Source organism: Podarcis melisellensis (genome assembly GCF_964234715.1).
Source record: "Podarcis melisellensis genome assembly, chromosome: 2".
Taxonomy (NCBI): Eukaryota; Metazoa; Chordata; class Lepidosauria; order Squamata; family Lacertidae; genus Podarcis; species Podarcis melisellensis.
Genome location: NC_138529.1, coordinates 30,326,894 through 30,341,020, shown reverse-complemented (window position 1 = coordinate 30,341,020; position 14,127 = coordinate 30,326,894). Strand labels below are relative to the sequence as shown.

Below are 14,127 nucleotides of genomic sequence, written 5' to 3'. Positions count from 1 at the left end.
CACACACACACACACACACACACACACACTTCATTCAACTGACGTAAGTACACACCCACACAGTCATATATTCTCATCACAAGTACACAGCAACATGCATACTTCCCAAAGTTGCATTCTGACATGGCTGCTTTCTCTACCACAGGGATAATTTTTATCTGGTGCCTGCTAGCAGAGAGACCTGTGACACTCCTGATCTTATGTACTTTTTTGGAGACAGGTAAATTAATTTGTAGTCTCAAAGTGTGCACTTGCTGAACCTGCCGCGCGATTAGGGATCCAAATGGACCAACCCAACAGAGTAAATGTAAAAACAGCAGCAACAACCTTGTGGTGAAAAAAGAGGGTTGAATGAATCCACCTCAACTTTCTCTAATAAAATATATTTTTAAAGAAACACAAAACTGCATTGTATGTAATTTGTCTCACTCGGTCAGAAAGCATGCAAAGTGTTGGTTTCTGCCAAAGACGTTAATATGTAAAGAGCAATTCCCAGCATCTCCAGTGTGGACGGATCCCTTCCAACTTAAAAGAGCTCCATCTCCACCCAACCAGATAGGATCATAGAATTGTAGAGTTGGAAGGGACCCTGAGGATCATCTAGTCCTACCCCCTGCAATGCAAGAATATGCAGCTGCCCCATACAGGGATCAAAGTTACAACCTTGCATTATCAGCACCACGCTTTAACCAACTGAGCTGTCATCTCACTTCTTTCCAGGCAGACCTACAGCCATTCCACTTCCTTCTAGGAGGACCAAATGAAATCTGGTCTTACTATCCCACTTCCCGGTTCCCTCCCCCTCACCGCTTTGGGCACTGCCCCTCAATGTGGTCACCCCCATTACCATCACCCCCAACCCTCCCAGGCCAGTTCCCAAGGCACCTGAAGCCCAGCAGCACAGCCAAGGCAAGGATCAAAGTGCAGAGTGACACCGAGTAGCCAACCGTGTACATCACCTTGAAGCTCCCGTAGATCTTAGCAAACCACTCCTGGAAGTCGAAAGAGAGGAAAGAGACAATTTGAGGCCCCAAAGGGATGGTACTAATCCTGGTAATCTATCTGCTCTTTAAAATGGGCATAGTACGTTGAGTACAAAGTCAATGGAGTCAACGGAGGCGGGGAATGTTCTTGCAGACAGCCCCCAGGACTCATTTAGATAGCCGTGCTCTCACCTGCTCTAAGATGGTCTCGTTGTTCATCACACACTGATGAGCATCACGCAACGACTTCCCTTCGGGGGTGGTCACCCATTGTCCATCTGGGTCACACTTCTTGAATACATAGCCATGCTTCACTGTAGGGAATGAAGGCATAAGGCAGGCTTCCTCAAACTCGGCCCTCCAGATGTTAAGAGACTACAGTTCCCATCATCCCTGACCACTGGTCCTGCTAGCTAGGGATCATGGGAGTTGTAGGCCAAAAAAAAACATTTGGAGGGCCAAGTTTGAGGAAGCCTGGCATAAGGCAAGAGGAAGAAGAACTCGACTGAATCAGAAGGCCCATCTGGCACAGCATCCCGATTGCAAAGCAGCCATTCAGTTGTCTACACAAAGCCCACCAACCAGAACCTGGGTGCAACAACCATCTCCCCACTTCTCATTCCCAGCAACTGGTATTCAGAGGCATATTGCCTCTGTCCATGAAGTCAGAACATGGCTAGTAGTCACTGATTGCCTTATCCTTTGTGATCTTATTAGGATTATTATTATAACTCCACCCTATACTTGTTCTGACCGTTTGTTGTTATTCCTCTGTGCCTTCCCACAGTCCCCATCTCCTGCACCCTCAGTACTTTCCCCTCATCCTTCTCTAGTTTATTATCATCCCGATCCCTCTTCATTCCTTTCCTGTCTATTTCCCCTTCTTAGGGCTCAGCCACACTTTCGTTTGTCCCGTGATTTCTAGTATTTTGTATCACTCTGTTATAACAGGTCCATAGGTTTTTGCTTTGTCCCACCACTTTCCCTGGGAAAACCTGTTGTTTACTGCTGAACTGGAACAAATGTCACGAGGAAAACCCAAAGAAAAATGTGTCTCTCTTCTGAACCAGTCCTAAAATAGTTCCTGAATTGGATTCTGCATGCTTTCCAGGAAGCTGTTTTGTGGGAAGTCTGCTCCCACCTCCTTTCCTTCTCTCCCTGCCTACCCCTGTGGGATAATTTTTCCAGGAGTCTCCCCAGCTTCGAGCACCCCACTTCTAGTTTCCTCAACATGCTTAAAATGTGGTTTTTTTTAGTTTACTCTTCCTTGTTTGGTGCTCATTAAAACAGTGATCAAGTGATATATGTGCAAAATCTGGGTGTCCCAATTTGTTTGCTTTTATTGGTTGCAATGGTTCCAAAGGCAGCTTTATTTTCTGCCTGTAATAATACAGTACGTATTAAATACTGTGGTACCTTGGTTCCTGAACGGCTTAGTTGATAAACAAATTGGCTCCTGAAGCCCGCAAACCTGGAAATAAGTGTTCCTGTTTGCATCCATTTTTCGAAAGCTGATCATCCGTTTCTGCTGTCGGCATTGTTTCCATGGCCAATCAGCCAATCAGAAGCTGCACCTTGGTTTGTGAATGTTTTGGAAGTTGAACGGAGTTCAGGAATGGATTGAGTTCGAGAACCAAGGTACCACTGTAATATGTATTGGAACAGAGCCGTCTCACTAATGAGGCGGGGTGAAGCACCTGCCTCAGATGACAGAAGTGCTTTGGAGGCACCCTGCCTGCCCCACCATTTCTGCCACTGCTAGAACAACCCTCACTGGCAAAAAAGAGATGTTCTGGTGCATGGCATCCCCTGGGGTAGAGAAGACGAGCAGCAACACCTGGAATGCCTTGGCTCTCACCAAACCTGGCAAGGAAGTGGTGTTCCTGTGCATTGCATTGCCACTCCCCACCTGCACGGGATGGGAAAGATGAGTGGCAGCGCTTTGAAGGCGGCATTCCGGCAACAGTGAAAGTTGGGGAGCAGGGAACAGTGCATTTCTGTTTCACCTCAGGTGGTGAAATGGGATGGACCATCCCTGTACAGTGGTACCTCGGGTTACAGACGCTTCAGGTTACAGACGCTTCAGGTTACAGACTCTGCTAACCCAGAAATATAACCTCAGGTTAAGAACTTTGCTTCAGGATGAGAACAGAAATCGTGCAGTGGCGGCGCAGCAGCAGTAGGAGGCCCCATTAGCTAAAGTGGTGTCTCAGGTTAAGAACAGTTTCAGGTTAAGAACAGACCTCCGGAACGAATTAAGTTCTTGACCCGAGGTACCACTGTAGTGGAAATGTCCTGGCTCCTTTTGTGCATGTTGAATGATTATCTGATTATCCAGTTTCCTGAGTATCTGGCTTTTCTGATTTTCTGACTCTCTGCCACAGGTGAGTGGAACTGAAGGTGGAGACAACTTTAAAAGCAGACTATTGATTATAGGAAGCATGAACAGGAAAACATGGGGTTTCAAGGGAAAGCAGAGGCAGAAATCACAAGTGGGAACACCCAGGCCTGGACCAAATTGAAAATGGCGCAAAGAGGTATGGACTTAAGGCAAAGTGTGGCTGGGCCCTGAGTAACTCTCCCATGTCACTTCCTTCCTTTTTCCCCCTGCCAAGGGCACAGGCCCATTCCAGTCTGCTTCTGCCCCCAGTGCACGCACCTTGGTCGTACCAGGGCAGGTACCAGGGACAGGAAACATTGACAGTGCTGTTGGGCTGTGCATCAGGCCAGCACGAGTACTTGTCAAAGGTTCGGTTGCAGACCAGCTCTGTCAAAGAGAGGAGAAAACTTAGGATCTGTGTGTGATACGGTGGTAGGAACAGCGGGTTATATGTGTGCCTGAATATGTGTACAGCTTCGCAGTGGCGTAGCATGGGGGGTGCAGGGGGGGCCGGCCGCACCGGGCACAACATCTGGGGGTTAGGGTTAGGGGGCGCAAATCCACGGGTTAGGGGGCGCAAATTACTTGCCTTGCCCCGGGTGCTGACCACCCACGCTACGCCACTGCAGCTTCGTCCTTATTTTTTACTCTTTCTTTAATTAGGAAACTTTCCCCACGTTCATGTCCTTCACGTGTTTCATCAACCAGCAGAATTTGCCCTTGGGACACATATGGGACCCTTGTTGCCAGCTTCACATGCATGTGTCTGCACACACAACTGCCTAGTAATTCATCCACAAACCTCACCTCCACCCTGCCTCAGCCTACCCTTTGTGCTCTACTGCTGTCTGAAACAGTTTTTACAGCAACTTCTTGAGAAAAAGAACCCCTCATCTTTTGCGTATGCTGATTTATGAAACAACACTTGCCTCTGGGACCCAGCACTGTAGGTAGCTCATTTTCTCCCTCAAGCTTGGCATAGGGCCGTAGCATAGTGGTAGGGAAAATGCTTTGCATACAGAAGGCCACAGGTTCAATCCCTGACATCTCCAAGTAGGGCTGCGAAAGACGCCTTGTCTGAAATCCTGGAGAGCCACTGCCGGTGTGTGGGGAACGTCTGACCCTCCAGATGTTGTCGAACTACAACTATCAGCCCCAGCAAGCATGGCCAATGGACAGGGGTGATGGAAGTTGCAGCTGAGCAACATCTGGAGAACCAAGGGTTCACCACACCTGGTATAGACTCTACCAAGCTAGCATGGTGGTCTGACTCAATGTAAGGCAATTTGCTATGCCCCTTAAGCTTCCAAAATTCTTGTCTCGTTTCCACAGCATGCACAGATGCATGTGGTCCCAGCACTCAGCTGCTCATTGCCTAGCAAGGAGGCTGAGCTTAAACAAACAAACAAGCAAGAAAAGCAGCTGGGTGGAAAAACTGACCAGTGCCTTTAAATGTCCATTGCACTTCAGAGTGATAAATGTCCAACCCCCTCCTTGCCCCCACCCCCAACTTCAGTGCTCTGATGCCCAACCTCCAGGGGGCGCTTGTCTCACCAGTGGATGGTGGCAGAAGGCTCATGTTGTGGTAGCACTCTTCGCTATAGGCCTTCCAGCTCTCAAAGAGGAAGTCCATGATCTGGGCTGAGGATCCCTGAAGGAAAAAGACAGCAGAAGGGAGGACCGGCCTGATATGTACGTGCCTGTCAGGCCTGGGATAGAGAGGGGCTAAGGAGGGTTGAGGACCAAGGCCCTTACCTGAGGGCACACCACCAGTGCCAGCAGGATACTGAGAAGACGTGGTTGGGACATCCCTCTGCAGGGCTGCAAAGCCGCATTGGGATGTTCCCAGAGCTGCTGGCTGCCTACAGAACGTCCTGTGGCCGGTTTAGCAGAGCCCTGTGAAGGATAAGATAGAAGGAGAAAAGAGGAGCACTTAAGTCTTGCAAGTTTCTGACTGCCCTTCTGCAAACTCTAGGCTTCAGTACCCTGGCTCCAAGGTGGATGACGCACTCTGCAACTGGGTTTGTTGGGCTACATCCAGGAAGGCTGTCCAGTGCCAGGAAATTCTGGGCTGACAGGGACCTGCTAGGAGTGAATATGGCCACCGCAGCCTCCGCCCAGATCAGGTGCTTGGTGCTTGTTGGTGGTTTGACCCTGCGTCTGGTTGGTGCGGGGAACCTTCTGACCCTCACTGCAGCCAGGAGGAATTGAGGACGCCCACTCTAGGGGGCTGCTTCAGATGCCAGTCACTGTAACAGGAGCCTGTTTAGGGGTGGGGAGCTATTTCAGGGCTGGATTTGGGTGCAGGCCAAGTGCCCAGGGAGACTTGATCCACTACAATGCAGCACAGGGGGGCTGCCCTTTTCTTGCTCGTCTCCTCAGAGCAGCAGCGTGCAGAGACTTCCCTGCCCCACAGGCAAGCTTGCCAAAGTCTGCAGCCAGTGCTGGGGAGCAGCAGGTAGCCCAAAACAACAGAGCATGAGAAAAGTATCCCAAAGCCTTTGCATAGCTAGGCTAGACAGTGGATCTCTTGTACAGTCATACCTTGGATCCCGAACGCCTTGGTACTGGGACGTTTTGGCTCCCGAACCCCACAAACCTGGAAGTGAGTGTTCCGGTTTGCAAACGTTCTTTGGAACCCAAATATCTAATGGGGATTCCGCAGCTTTAGATTGGCTGCAGGAGCTTCCTGCAGCCAACCAGAAGCTGTGCTTTGATTTCTGAATGTTTTGGAAGCTGAATGGTCTTCCGGAACGGATTCCGTTCGACTTCCAAGGTACTAGCAAAGGGAAACATGGGTGCCTTTGGGGATAGGATGAGCCCTCTCACAGGACACCTCTGTCTATGGTATTGATTGGCAAAATAGCCTTGCCTTGTGGCCAGAAAACAGCAGGTGTATGAGACAGAGAGAAAGAGAGAGGAAGACAGAAATGTGGTGAGTGGGGAAGATAGCAAAGAGTTCTGGAAATAATGGTTGCATACACAGCATGCATTTAAAATGCATTCCCCTTCTTGCAAGAATCCTGGTAACTGTAGTTTGTTAAGGATGAGGGTAATTGTATCTCTGTAAGGGGTAGACGACAGTTCTCTGGATTTGGGATGTGTCTGTGAAAAGGTGCTTTGAATGTAGGCAGTACACTCAGCCAATGTATCTGGGATCCAGAAAACCAGTAGGATTGTGCTGGTGGTTCTGACGTTGTGCTGTCTGCAGGGATCCAGGAAAGGGCAGTAGCTGTTCCGTCTGTGGGGTGGTGCAGGCAGCGACAGAATGCCACACCGAGGTACCAGGGGGCTGTGTGTGTGGTGTGTGCAGTAGGCAGTGCACGTGGGAAGGAGGGTAGGGCTGTTTGCGCCTTGAGTGGTGGGTGAGATGAGGCTTGCTGAAGAGGACACATGCCCCGATGCCTGGAGCCCTGATCTGCTCATGGACAGTGGCTTGTGCATTCCATCACCATGACACTTCCTGCGCTCCTGACAGCAGGGACTCTCCTGATACAGAGTCAACTTCTCCCCACCAGTCCGTGTCTAGGAAAACATTTCATAGGGGGAGGGAACGAGGGGGAATGTGCTAGTAGCGCTGCCCCTGGTCTGTTTACAGCTCCTGGCATAGCCCAGCTTAAGGCCAACCAGGCTGTTAATCATTAACGCCCTCCAGGGATCTCCTGGCTCCAGATGAACCCAGGGATGTTGTTGCCTCCTAACCCCACAGCCTTCATCCTACTGCCGACAAAGGCCCCCATGTGTTCAGAAGGCTGGACTCCTTGGCTGAAAGACTGCTGTGTGTCCTTGTGGGTGGCTGTTGGGCAATGCCCGCCGTGTTGGCAACCCATCCGGGATAAACTCAGATTCACACCAGAGCTAAATCCTTCAATCCCTCTCTAATCTGGTTAAAGGGCTCTTGAATGGGATCACAGTGCTCCGGACACAAACCAAGTATTCTTGCCGTGTGCCTTGGAACAGACGGGCCATGCCTTTGGCCCAGATGCGGCCGGAACTTTGCTGGGATTGCGAGAGTGACCTTCCGGCTGTCCTGTGAAGCCAAAAATAAGCACTTGGCCTAAAAATGCTTGTTCTGCCCTGGAATGAAAGGCTCCTCGTGATCCACTAGGTCCATTCTTCAGCATGAGCTGGGCAAGAAACAATGAAAAGATCCCTGCATACGGAGGGCTTACTTTCCCAAGGGCTACTTCATAGATTGCGAGTATTTACAGAATCTACACAGAACCCACAGCACCCTCACTGTTATGATATAGATTCAGGTAGGTAGCTGTGTTGGTCTGATGCAGTCGATATAAATAAAAAAAATAAAAAATTGTCCAGTAGCACCTTAGAGACTAACTAAGTTTGTTTCGTGTGTGCATGCACACGAAAGCTTATATCCAGAACAAACTTAGTTGGTCTCTAAGGTGCTATTGGAGAATTTTTATTTTTTTTTATTTGTTATGCTATAGAGAGGGGTAAAGAAATGGCAACATTAAAAAAAATAGGCCAGCGGTGGGGCAGCTTTGTGAGGCCATTGGTCAAATTCCCTTCTCAGCAAACTTCCATGGGGCCACATTCCAGTGCTGGGCAGGGCCTGAGGCCAAAGAGGGCAGAGCAATGAATATAAACAATTCCTCTGTACAGTAGACTAGTGTCTAGTCACTTTCACACACCCCTCTCTGTTCGCTACCCAGACAACCAAGAGGCATTATCAAAGTGCAAGGACACATTCCAGCCGGGCAAAGCCACTCTGCATTGGCTCCCAGTACCTTTCCGAGCACAATTCAAAGTGTTGGTGCTGACCTTTAAAGCCCTAAACAGCCTTGGTCCTGTATACCTGAAGGAGCGTCTCCACCCCCATCGTTCAGCCTGGACACAGAGAATCAGCGCCGAGGGCCTTCTGGCGGTTCCCTCATTGAGAGAAGTAAGGTTACAGGGAACCAGACAGAGGGCTCTCTTGGTAGTGGCGCCTGCCCTATGGAACGCCCTCCCAGCAGATGTCAAGGCAATAAACAACTATTTAACTTTTAAAAGACAACTGAAGGCAGCCCTCTTTAGGGAAGTTTTTAATGTCTGATGCTGTACTGTTTTTAATATTCAGTTGGAAGCCGCCCAGAGTGGCTGGGGAAACCCAGCCAGATGGGCGGGGTATAAATAATAAATTTATTATTATTATTATTATTATTATTATTATTATTATTATTACTCAAGGAGGGTGCAAAGCAGGGCCGGTGAGGGTTGTGGACTGGGGAGGATGCCAAGGGCCAAAGACAGGGGTCTGGAGGGCTGCATTTAGCACCTGAGCTCCCCCACTCCTGGGATAGGTTGTGGCAATATACAACTTCAGAATTGTTTTTCAAAATGTGAAATTCCTTTGGTAAGAGTCAGGGCAGTGGTGGCCTCAGCTGATTGTCAGGGCTTTCATAGTTCTGTTTGTAGCGCTATGTGAGCCCCAACAATCAGCTGACTATTGGCACTTGGGCATAAATTGCAGAGCTCTCTGCATGGACATGTGGGCAAAAAGAGGGGGCGAGGGTCATCTGGTGCCATAGTGATGTTAGGTGATTGAGATGTGGGGCTCTATTGTTGCGCCAAGTACCTGTTGTTGAATACTCCAGTTTGGGGTGGGCAGGGGGCTCAGTCACAAAAATGATATGGGAGGATGGGGGATCAGTGTTGAAAACCCCTCCCCAAGCACTGCAGCTCTGATCCATTTTGCCTCTCTCCCACAGTAGTTAAAAAGAAACAAAACACAGGCGATCCAGTTCCTAGATCGTTGGTGTCATGTCTAGTTTTGTCCTGACGATTGTAGTGCCTTTGGATTATGAGGATAGTTCAAAAACTAACAAGCCAATTAAAGGTAAAGGGTAAAGGGACCCCTGACCATTAGGTCCAGGCGTGACCGACTTTGGGGTTGCGGCGCTCATCTTGCTTTATTGGCCGAGGGAGCTGGCGTTTGTCCGCAGACAGCTTCCGGGTCATGTGGCCAGCATGACTAAGCCGCTTCTGGCGAACCAGAGCAGGGCACGGAAATGCTGTTTACCTTCCCACTGGAGCGGTACCTATTTATCTACTTGGACTTTGACGTGCTTTCGAACTGCTAGGTTGGCAGGAGCAGGGACCGAGCAACGGGAGCTCACCCTGTCGCAGGGATTCGAACCGCCGACCTTCTGATCAGCAAGTCCTAGGCTCTGTGGTTTAACCCACAGCGCCACCCGCGTCCTGTTAACAAGCCCATTACAAAATCACAAATGGAAGTGTGCTTCAACACAAACAAGACTTTTCTTCCATATAAGTACCATTCGCTCACTTATTCTGGAGAATGCAGGCAACATTCCTTCTAAAGTTCCTCTACGTTTCTCTGCGCTGTCGGCTCATAGGCAGCCATTCTTACATTGTACATTGCAACGGCAGCACAAAACATTCAGGCAGCACTGCTGCCTTACCCAGTTTTCAGGTGGCATTCATGGATGTGGCTTGTGTGTGATCCTTGCCCCGTCCCCTGCCATTATATCCAGCTAACCTCCCATCCTCTCCTCTGTGCTACTCTGCTAGTGTTCTTGGGTGTAAATGGAAAACCTCGAAGTTTTATTGCTGCTTTCTCAATTTCATCAGTCCCATAAGGATTGCACCATGTGCAATTTCCAAGAAATAAGGCTGGAACTAGCAAAACACTGCTAGTCTTGGAGTTAATAATAATAATAAAGTACATAAAAATTGGTGGTGGTTGTCTGAAAGCATTTGGAGGGCATACTGATTTGTAGCACTAAAAGAAGTTCTGGCATTTGGATACACCCCAGTTTTTAGATTCTCAAACGTGTGCTTTCAAGATTCTGCTCTAGATTCATTCTGCGCTTCATTCTGGAAATGCATACTTTTGATGCTCCAAAACGAGCATCCTGAGAGCCAAAGCTAGAGCTTGACCGGTCAGGAAGGAGTGAGTGGCGCATGTCCAATTCCCCCTATCTCTAAGGGACATTTTGAAACCTTTCAGAGCTTGTCAGAGGGACAGTAACCAGCCCATAGTCTGGAGGGCTGCTCCCAGGACTATCCGTCTATCCCTCCTCCCCTCCTTGTGCGGTTATTTTTAGCCCTGGGAAATCATGTTTCCTTAGAGCAGTCCCTAATTGCTGCTTCTGTTTGGGAGCTGGGAAGCTCATTGATCAGGAAGCCAGCAGTGCCAGATGCTGCTTTCGCTCCTGGGCTGAGCTTTCTCCGTATTTAGATAGTAGGACAGACAGATGTGTCTGTCATGATGAACCTTGCCTTGGTGGCAGCAGTGTGCAAAAGCTTTTGCTGGGGACGTGGGCAGCTCTTGCGGTTCCAGATCATGTTGGCCCAGGTCCCTTGCCTAGGGATGATCCCTACTGGAAAACTTCTCTACCTGGCAATATCCACCCCACCCCAATGCCACCCTGTGGAGCCAGGATTTATAAGAGGGAGTTCCCCACCTGCGTGTTGCTGAGCCACCTTATTCCCCACCACTGGAACAAGCCCCCTTGTTCTGCCTCTCTTAGACTGTGCCCAGGCTCCTGGCCTCAAAGTTGACAGGAAGAGACTCTTCAACTGGATTGCGAGTACCCCTGGTTGTTGGCCCATGGCTCGCTGCCCCAGGGAGCCCAAGCCCTCTGAAGTGGCTGTAGTTCACATAGGAATCACTTCCAAAAGACAGTGGGATGGCAGGGGTGAGGAGCCAGTCCTACTCTTCTTCTCCCCAAAGGTGAAGGCGGACATTTCTCCTTATTTTAGTGTTTTAATATTGCTCTAAATAAATAAACGGGACGCGGGTGGCGCTATGGGTTAGAGCCTAGGACTTGCCTATCAGAAGGTCGGCGACGGGGTGAACTCCCGTTGCTCAGTCCCAGCTCCTGCCAACTTAGCAGTTCAAAAGCACGTCAAGTACAAGTAGATAAATAGGTACCGCTCCGGCAGGAAGGTAAATGGTGTTTCCGTGTGCTGCTCTGGTTCGCCAGAAGCAGCTTAGCTGTACGCCGGCTCCCTCAGCCATTAAAGCGAGATGAGCACCACAACCCCAGAGTCGGTCACAACTGGACCTAATGGTCAGGGGCCCTTTACCTTTACCTAAATAAATAAACAAGTGTCCCTCCCCTGCCTGAGAAGCCCCTGCCCCGAAGGCACTGAAATGCCTGGCTCAGTCACACACCACAAGAGCTGCAGACTTCCAAAAGGCTGAGTGCAGAGACCTCTGGCCTAGATCCCTCCTCTGTACAACAGCTCCTGCTTGTCCTGCTGTCTCCTCCCTGCCACCCCTTAACCCAGCTGGACAGATCACCCTCCTGGCTCAGAGGAGCCTCTTCCTGCCCCCAACCCCAGCTGTGTCGGAGAGGGGTTTTCTGGTCTCCGGCCAGCTCCGTCCTCAGCCACCTCCTAATGCTTCAGGGAAGCTGCAGGACTGCCCAGGACCTCCTTTGTTGTCCTCCAGCCCCAGACACACTCCTTTGGCTCTGCCCCATAGGGAAAGAGAGAGGGAAGGGGGGATCCATTTGTCTCCCTGCTTGACCCAGCTATGACTCTGAATGATGTTTTCCCTGCCAGAGTGGCCTCTCTTTTCTGAGCTTGGCTAACATACTCTAATTAGTATTGCAGGCTAATGACCTTGGTCCCTGGAGACCCCAGTGAGAAAGCGCCTGGCTGGAGCCACAGTTGTAGTAAGGACATATCGCTCATGGGAACAGAGCTAGCTGCAAGATACAGAGGCAAAGGTTGCCTCCATGCTCTGGCCACAGGAGGTTTACCTGCAACAATGCACAAAAAGGGAAGAAGTTCCCACCAAAGAAGAATGGATAAATAAATAATGGATAAATAAAGGGATGGCAAAGTTAACAGCTAGAATCAGAGAACCTGGTAGTGATTGCTTTGTGGAAGAACAGAAACCTGTTTTGGACTATTTAAAGAAATATTATAGTATGATGAAATCATGATCAGGATTTGAACTATGAGCACCAGAAGGAATTAGAGATTATTGTATTATTGTTATGATATAAGAAGGAGAAGCTAGGGCACAGCAAAGGGGAGTAAATAAAAAACACCAAGGAAAATGGGGTGGTAAGTTGACAAAACAAAAGAAAAAATATTATGTATTGGAATGTATATGTGATTTTTTTTGAAAATTTAATAAAATATAACCAAGAAATGGCAAAAAAAGAGAGCCTACCTGTAGCGTGTACATTTCCTGTTATATTATAAAACTTAGTGGGTGGAAATGGGGCTGTCATTGTACCTAAACTTGATCTATCTCACGAGTTTGTTGTCAGAATAAAACAACAATACATTGTAATCTGCTCATGGGTTAAGATCAGACAGAAATACAAAGAAAATAATGCATTAGTCATGAGAGCTAGAAACCTTGGGTGAGAGCTAATATTCCCAGCAAACTGAAGTAAGCTAGATGAGCACTCTTATCCACATTAAATGCACCAGTTTAAGAGATTAGCACCTTGTAAGGTTTAATTATCATAATGTAGTCACCTGTGAAATGTTATACAACATTTAATAGAGAAGCTTTCTACCAGTCAATTTCAATCTCATTTTCTGTTTCTTTGCCTCAGCAAATTAGTCAATTATCTGCTGTTATTCCCCCTTACCCTTCGTCTTAAATTTCCTTAGATAATTATTATTAAACTTTATTCGGGAGTGGGAGCCTTTTTTGCTTTCAGAAATTGCTGCAGCTGTGATAAACTGCAGAAACACAGTGACGCTTTTGTATTGCAGAAGAACTTTTGGTGCCAATAACAAGAGTATTCTAAATGAAAGCGCAGTATCATCCTCAATCTTAGCTTGTGTTGTTGCCAGTAAAGGAGAGAGACTGCATCAGTTCTCCTTCCAGAATGGGAAGGTTGAGTATATATTTATGCTGAATCTGCTGCTACTTGAGAAATTCAGATACACCCCTGTCCGGAGATGAAAATTAGTTTTTTAAGATCTCTAGGCCAGTGTTTCCCAACCGGTGTTCCGCGGCACACTAGTGTGCCGCGAGACATTGCCTGGTGTGCCGCGGGGAAAATTCGAAAGAATTTTTTTTTTGTAAAAGTCAAATTAGGTCCTAATCTATCCCTCGAGCGCCTCTTGTCCGTTATTGTGACGCATGAAGCGTGTTCCCGCCCACTCCCCACCCTCCCTTGCTTCTCTCTCTCTCTCTGTGGCGTTCTCCGCTGCTTCCTGCTGGGCATGCGCAGCTCGCCTTGCGCTTCCATTCCGGCCCCTCCTTCCCCCGACTACCCCGCCGCTCCGTTCCTTTCTCTTTCTCGCGTGTCAGAGAGCGGCGGCGCGAGCGCGGCGGTTCCCTCAGGGCTGACGGAGGGCTCGAGGAGGAGGAGGCAGGACGTGGAGGCGGAGAAAGTGGCGGCGGCCACCCCCCACCTCCGGCTCGAGGCCCGCGTAGAAAGCTGAGGGGGAGAGATAGATAGAGGTGGGCGGCGGCGGCAGTGGCGACGACCATGACCAACCGCCACAGTAGTTGTAGCGGTGGCGACGGCGAGCAGGGACTCCCGCTCTCTCTCCGTCGTGTGTCTCTCTCTGTCTCTCTCTCTCTCCCGGGCCCGTCCGTTGAGTCTCCCACGCGCCTCGGCTACAAGATGAGCATCGAGATCCCGCCGGGTCTGACTGAGCTGCTGCAGGGCTACACGGTGGAGGTGCTGCGGCACCGGCCGCCGGACCTGCTGGCCTTCGCCGCCGAGTACTTCGCCAAGCCGCGCTCTCCTTCCTGCCTCGCTTTGCTGCCTCCTCCCCCCCACCCCCAAAGCTTGGAGGTTCCCCGGCGCC

The 14,127-nt window shown here is 49.5% G+C and overlaps 1 protein-coding gene across 2 annotated transcripts in view; it reads right to left on the bottom strand.

Annotated features, from left to right (window-relative positions):
* Positions 1–14,127, bottom strand: part of GCGR (glucagon receptor) — a 43,508-nt gene that overhangs the window by 12,009 nt on the left and 17,372 nt on the right. Inside the window, exons 1-6 of one of the 2 annotated variants that reach the window (XM_081899759.1) lie at positions 5,374–5,489; positions 5,119–5,259; positions 4,918–5,014; positions 3,643–3,750; positions 1,176–1,297; positions 886–992 (exon numbers count right to left, since the gene is read on the bottom strand). In XM_081899759.1, coding sequence (XP_081755885.1) covers positions 886–992; positions 1,176–1,297; positions 3,643–3,750; positions 4,918–5,014; positions 5,119–5,172 — 488 coding nt within the window. In that variant the 5' untranslated portion in view covers positions 5,173–5,259; positions 5,374–5,489. Of the gene's footprint in view, positions 1–885; positions 993–1,175; positions 1,298–3,642; positions 3,751–4,917; positions 5,015–5,118; positions 5,260–5,373; positions 5,490–14,127 lie in introns of those variants that run through there. The other variant, XM_081899760.1, reaches the window with a different exon arrangement.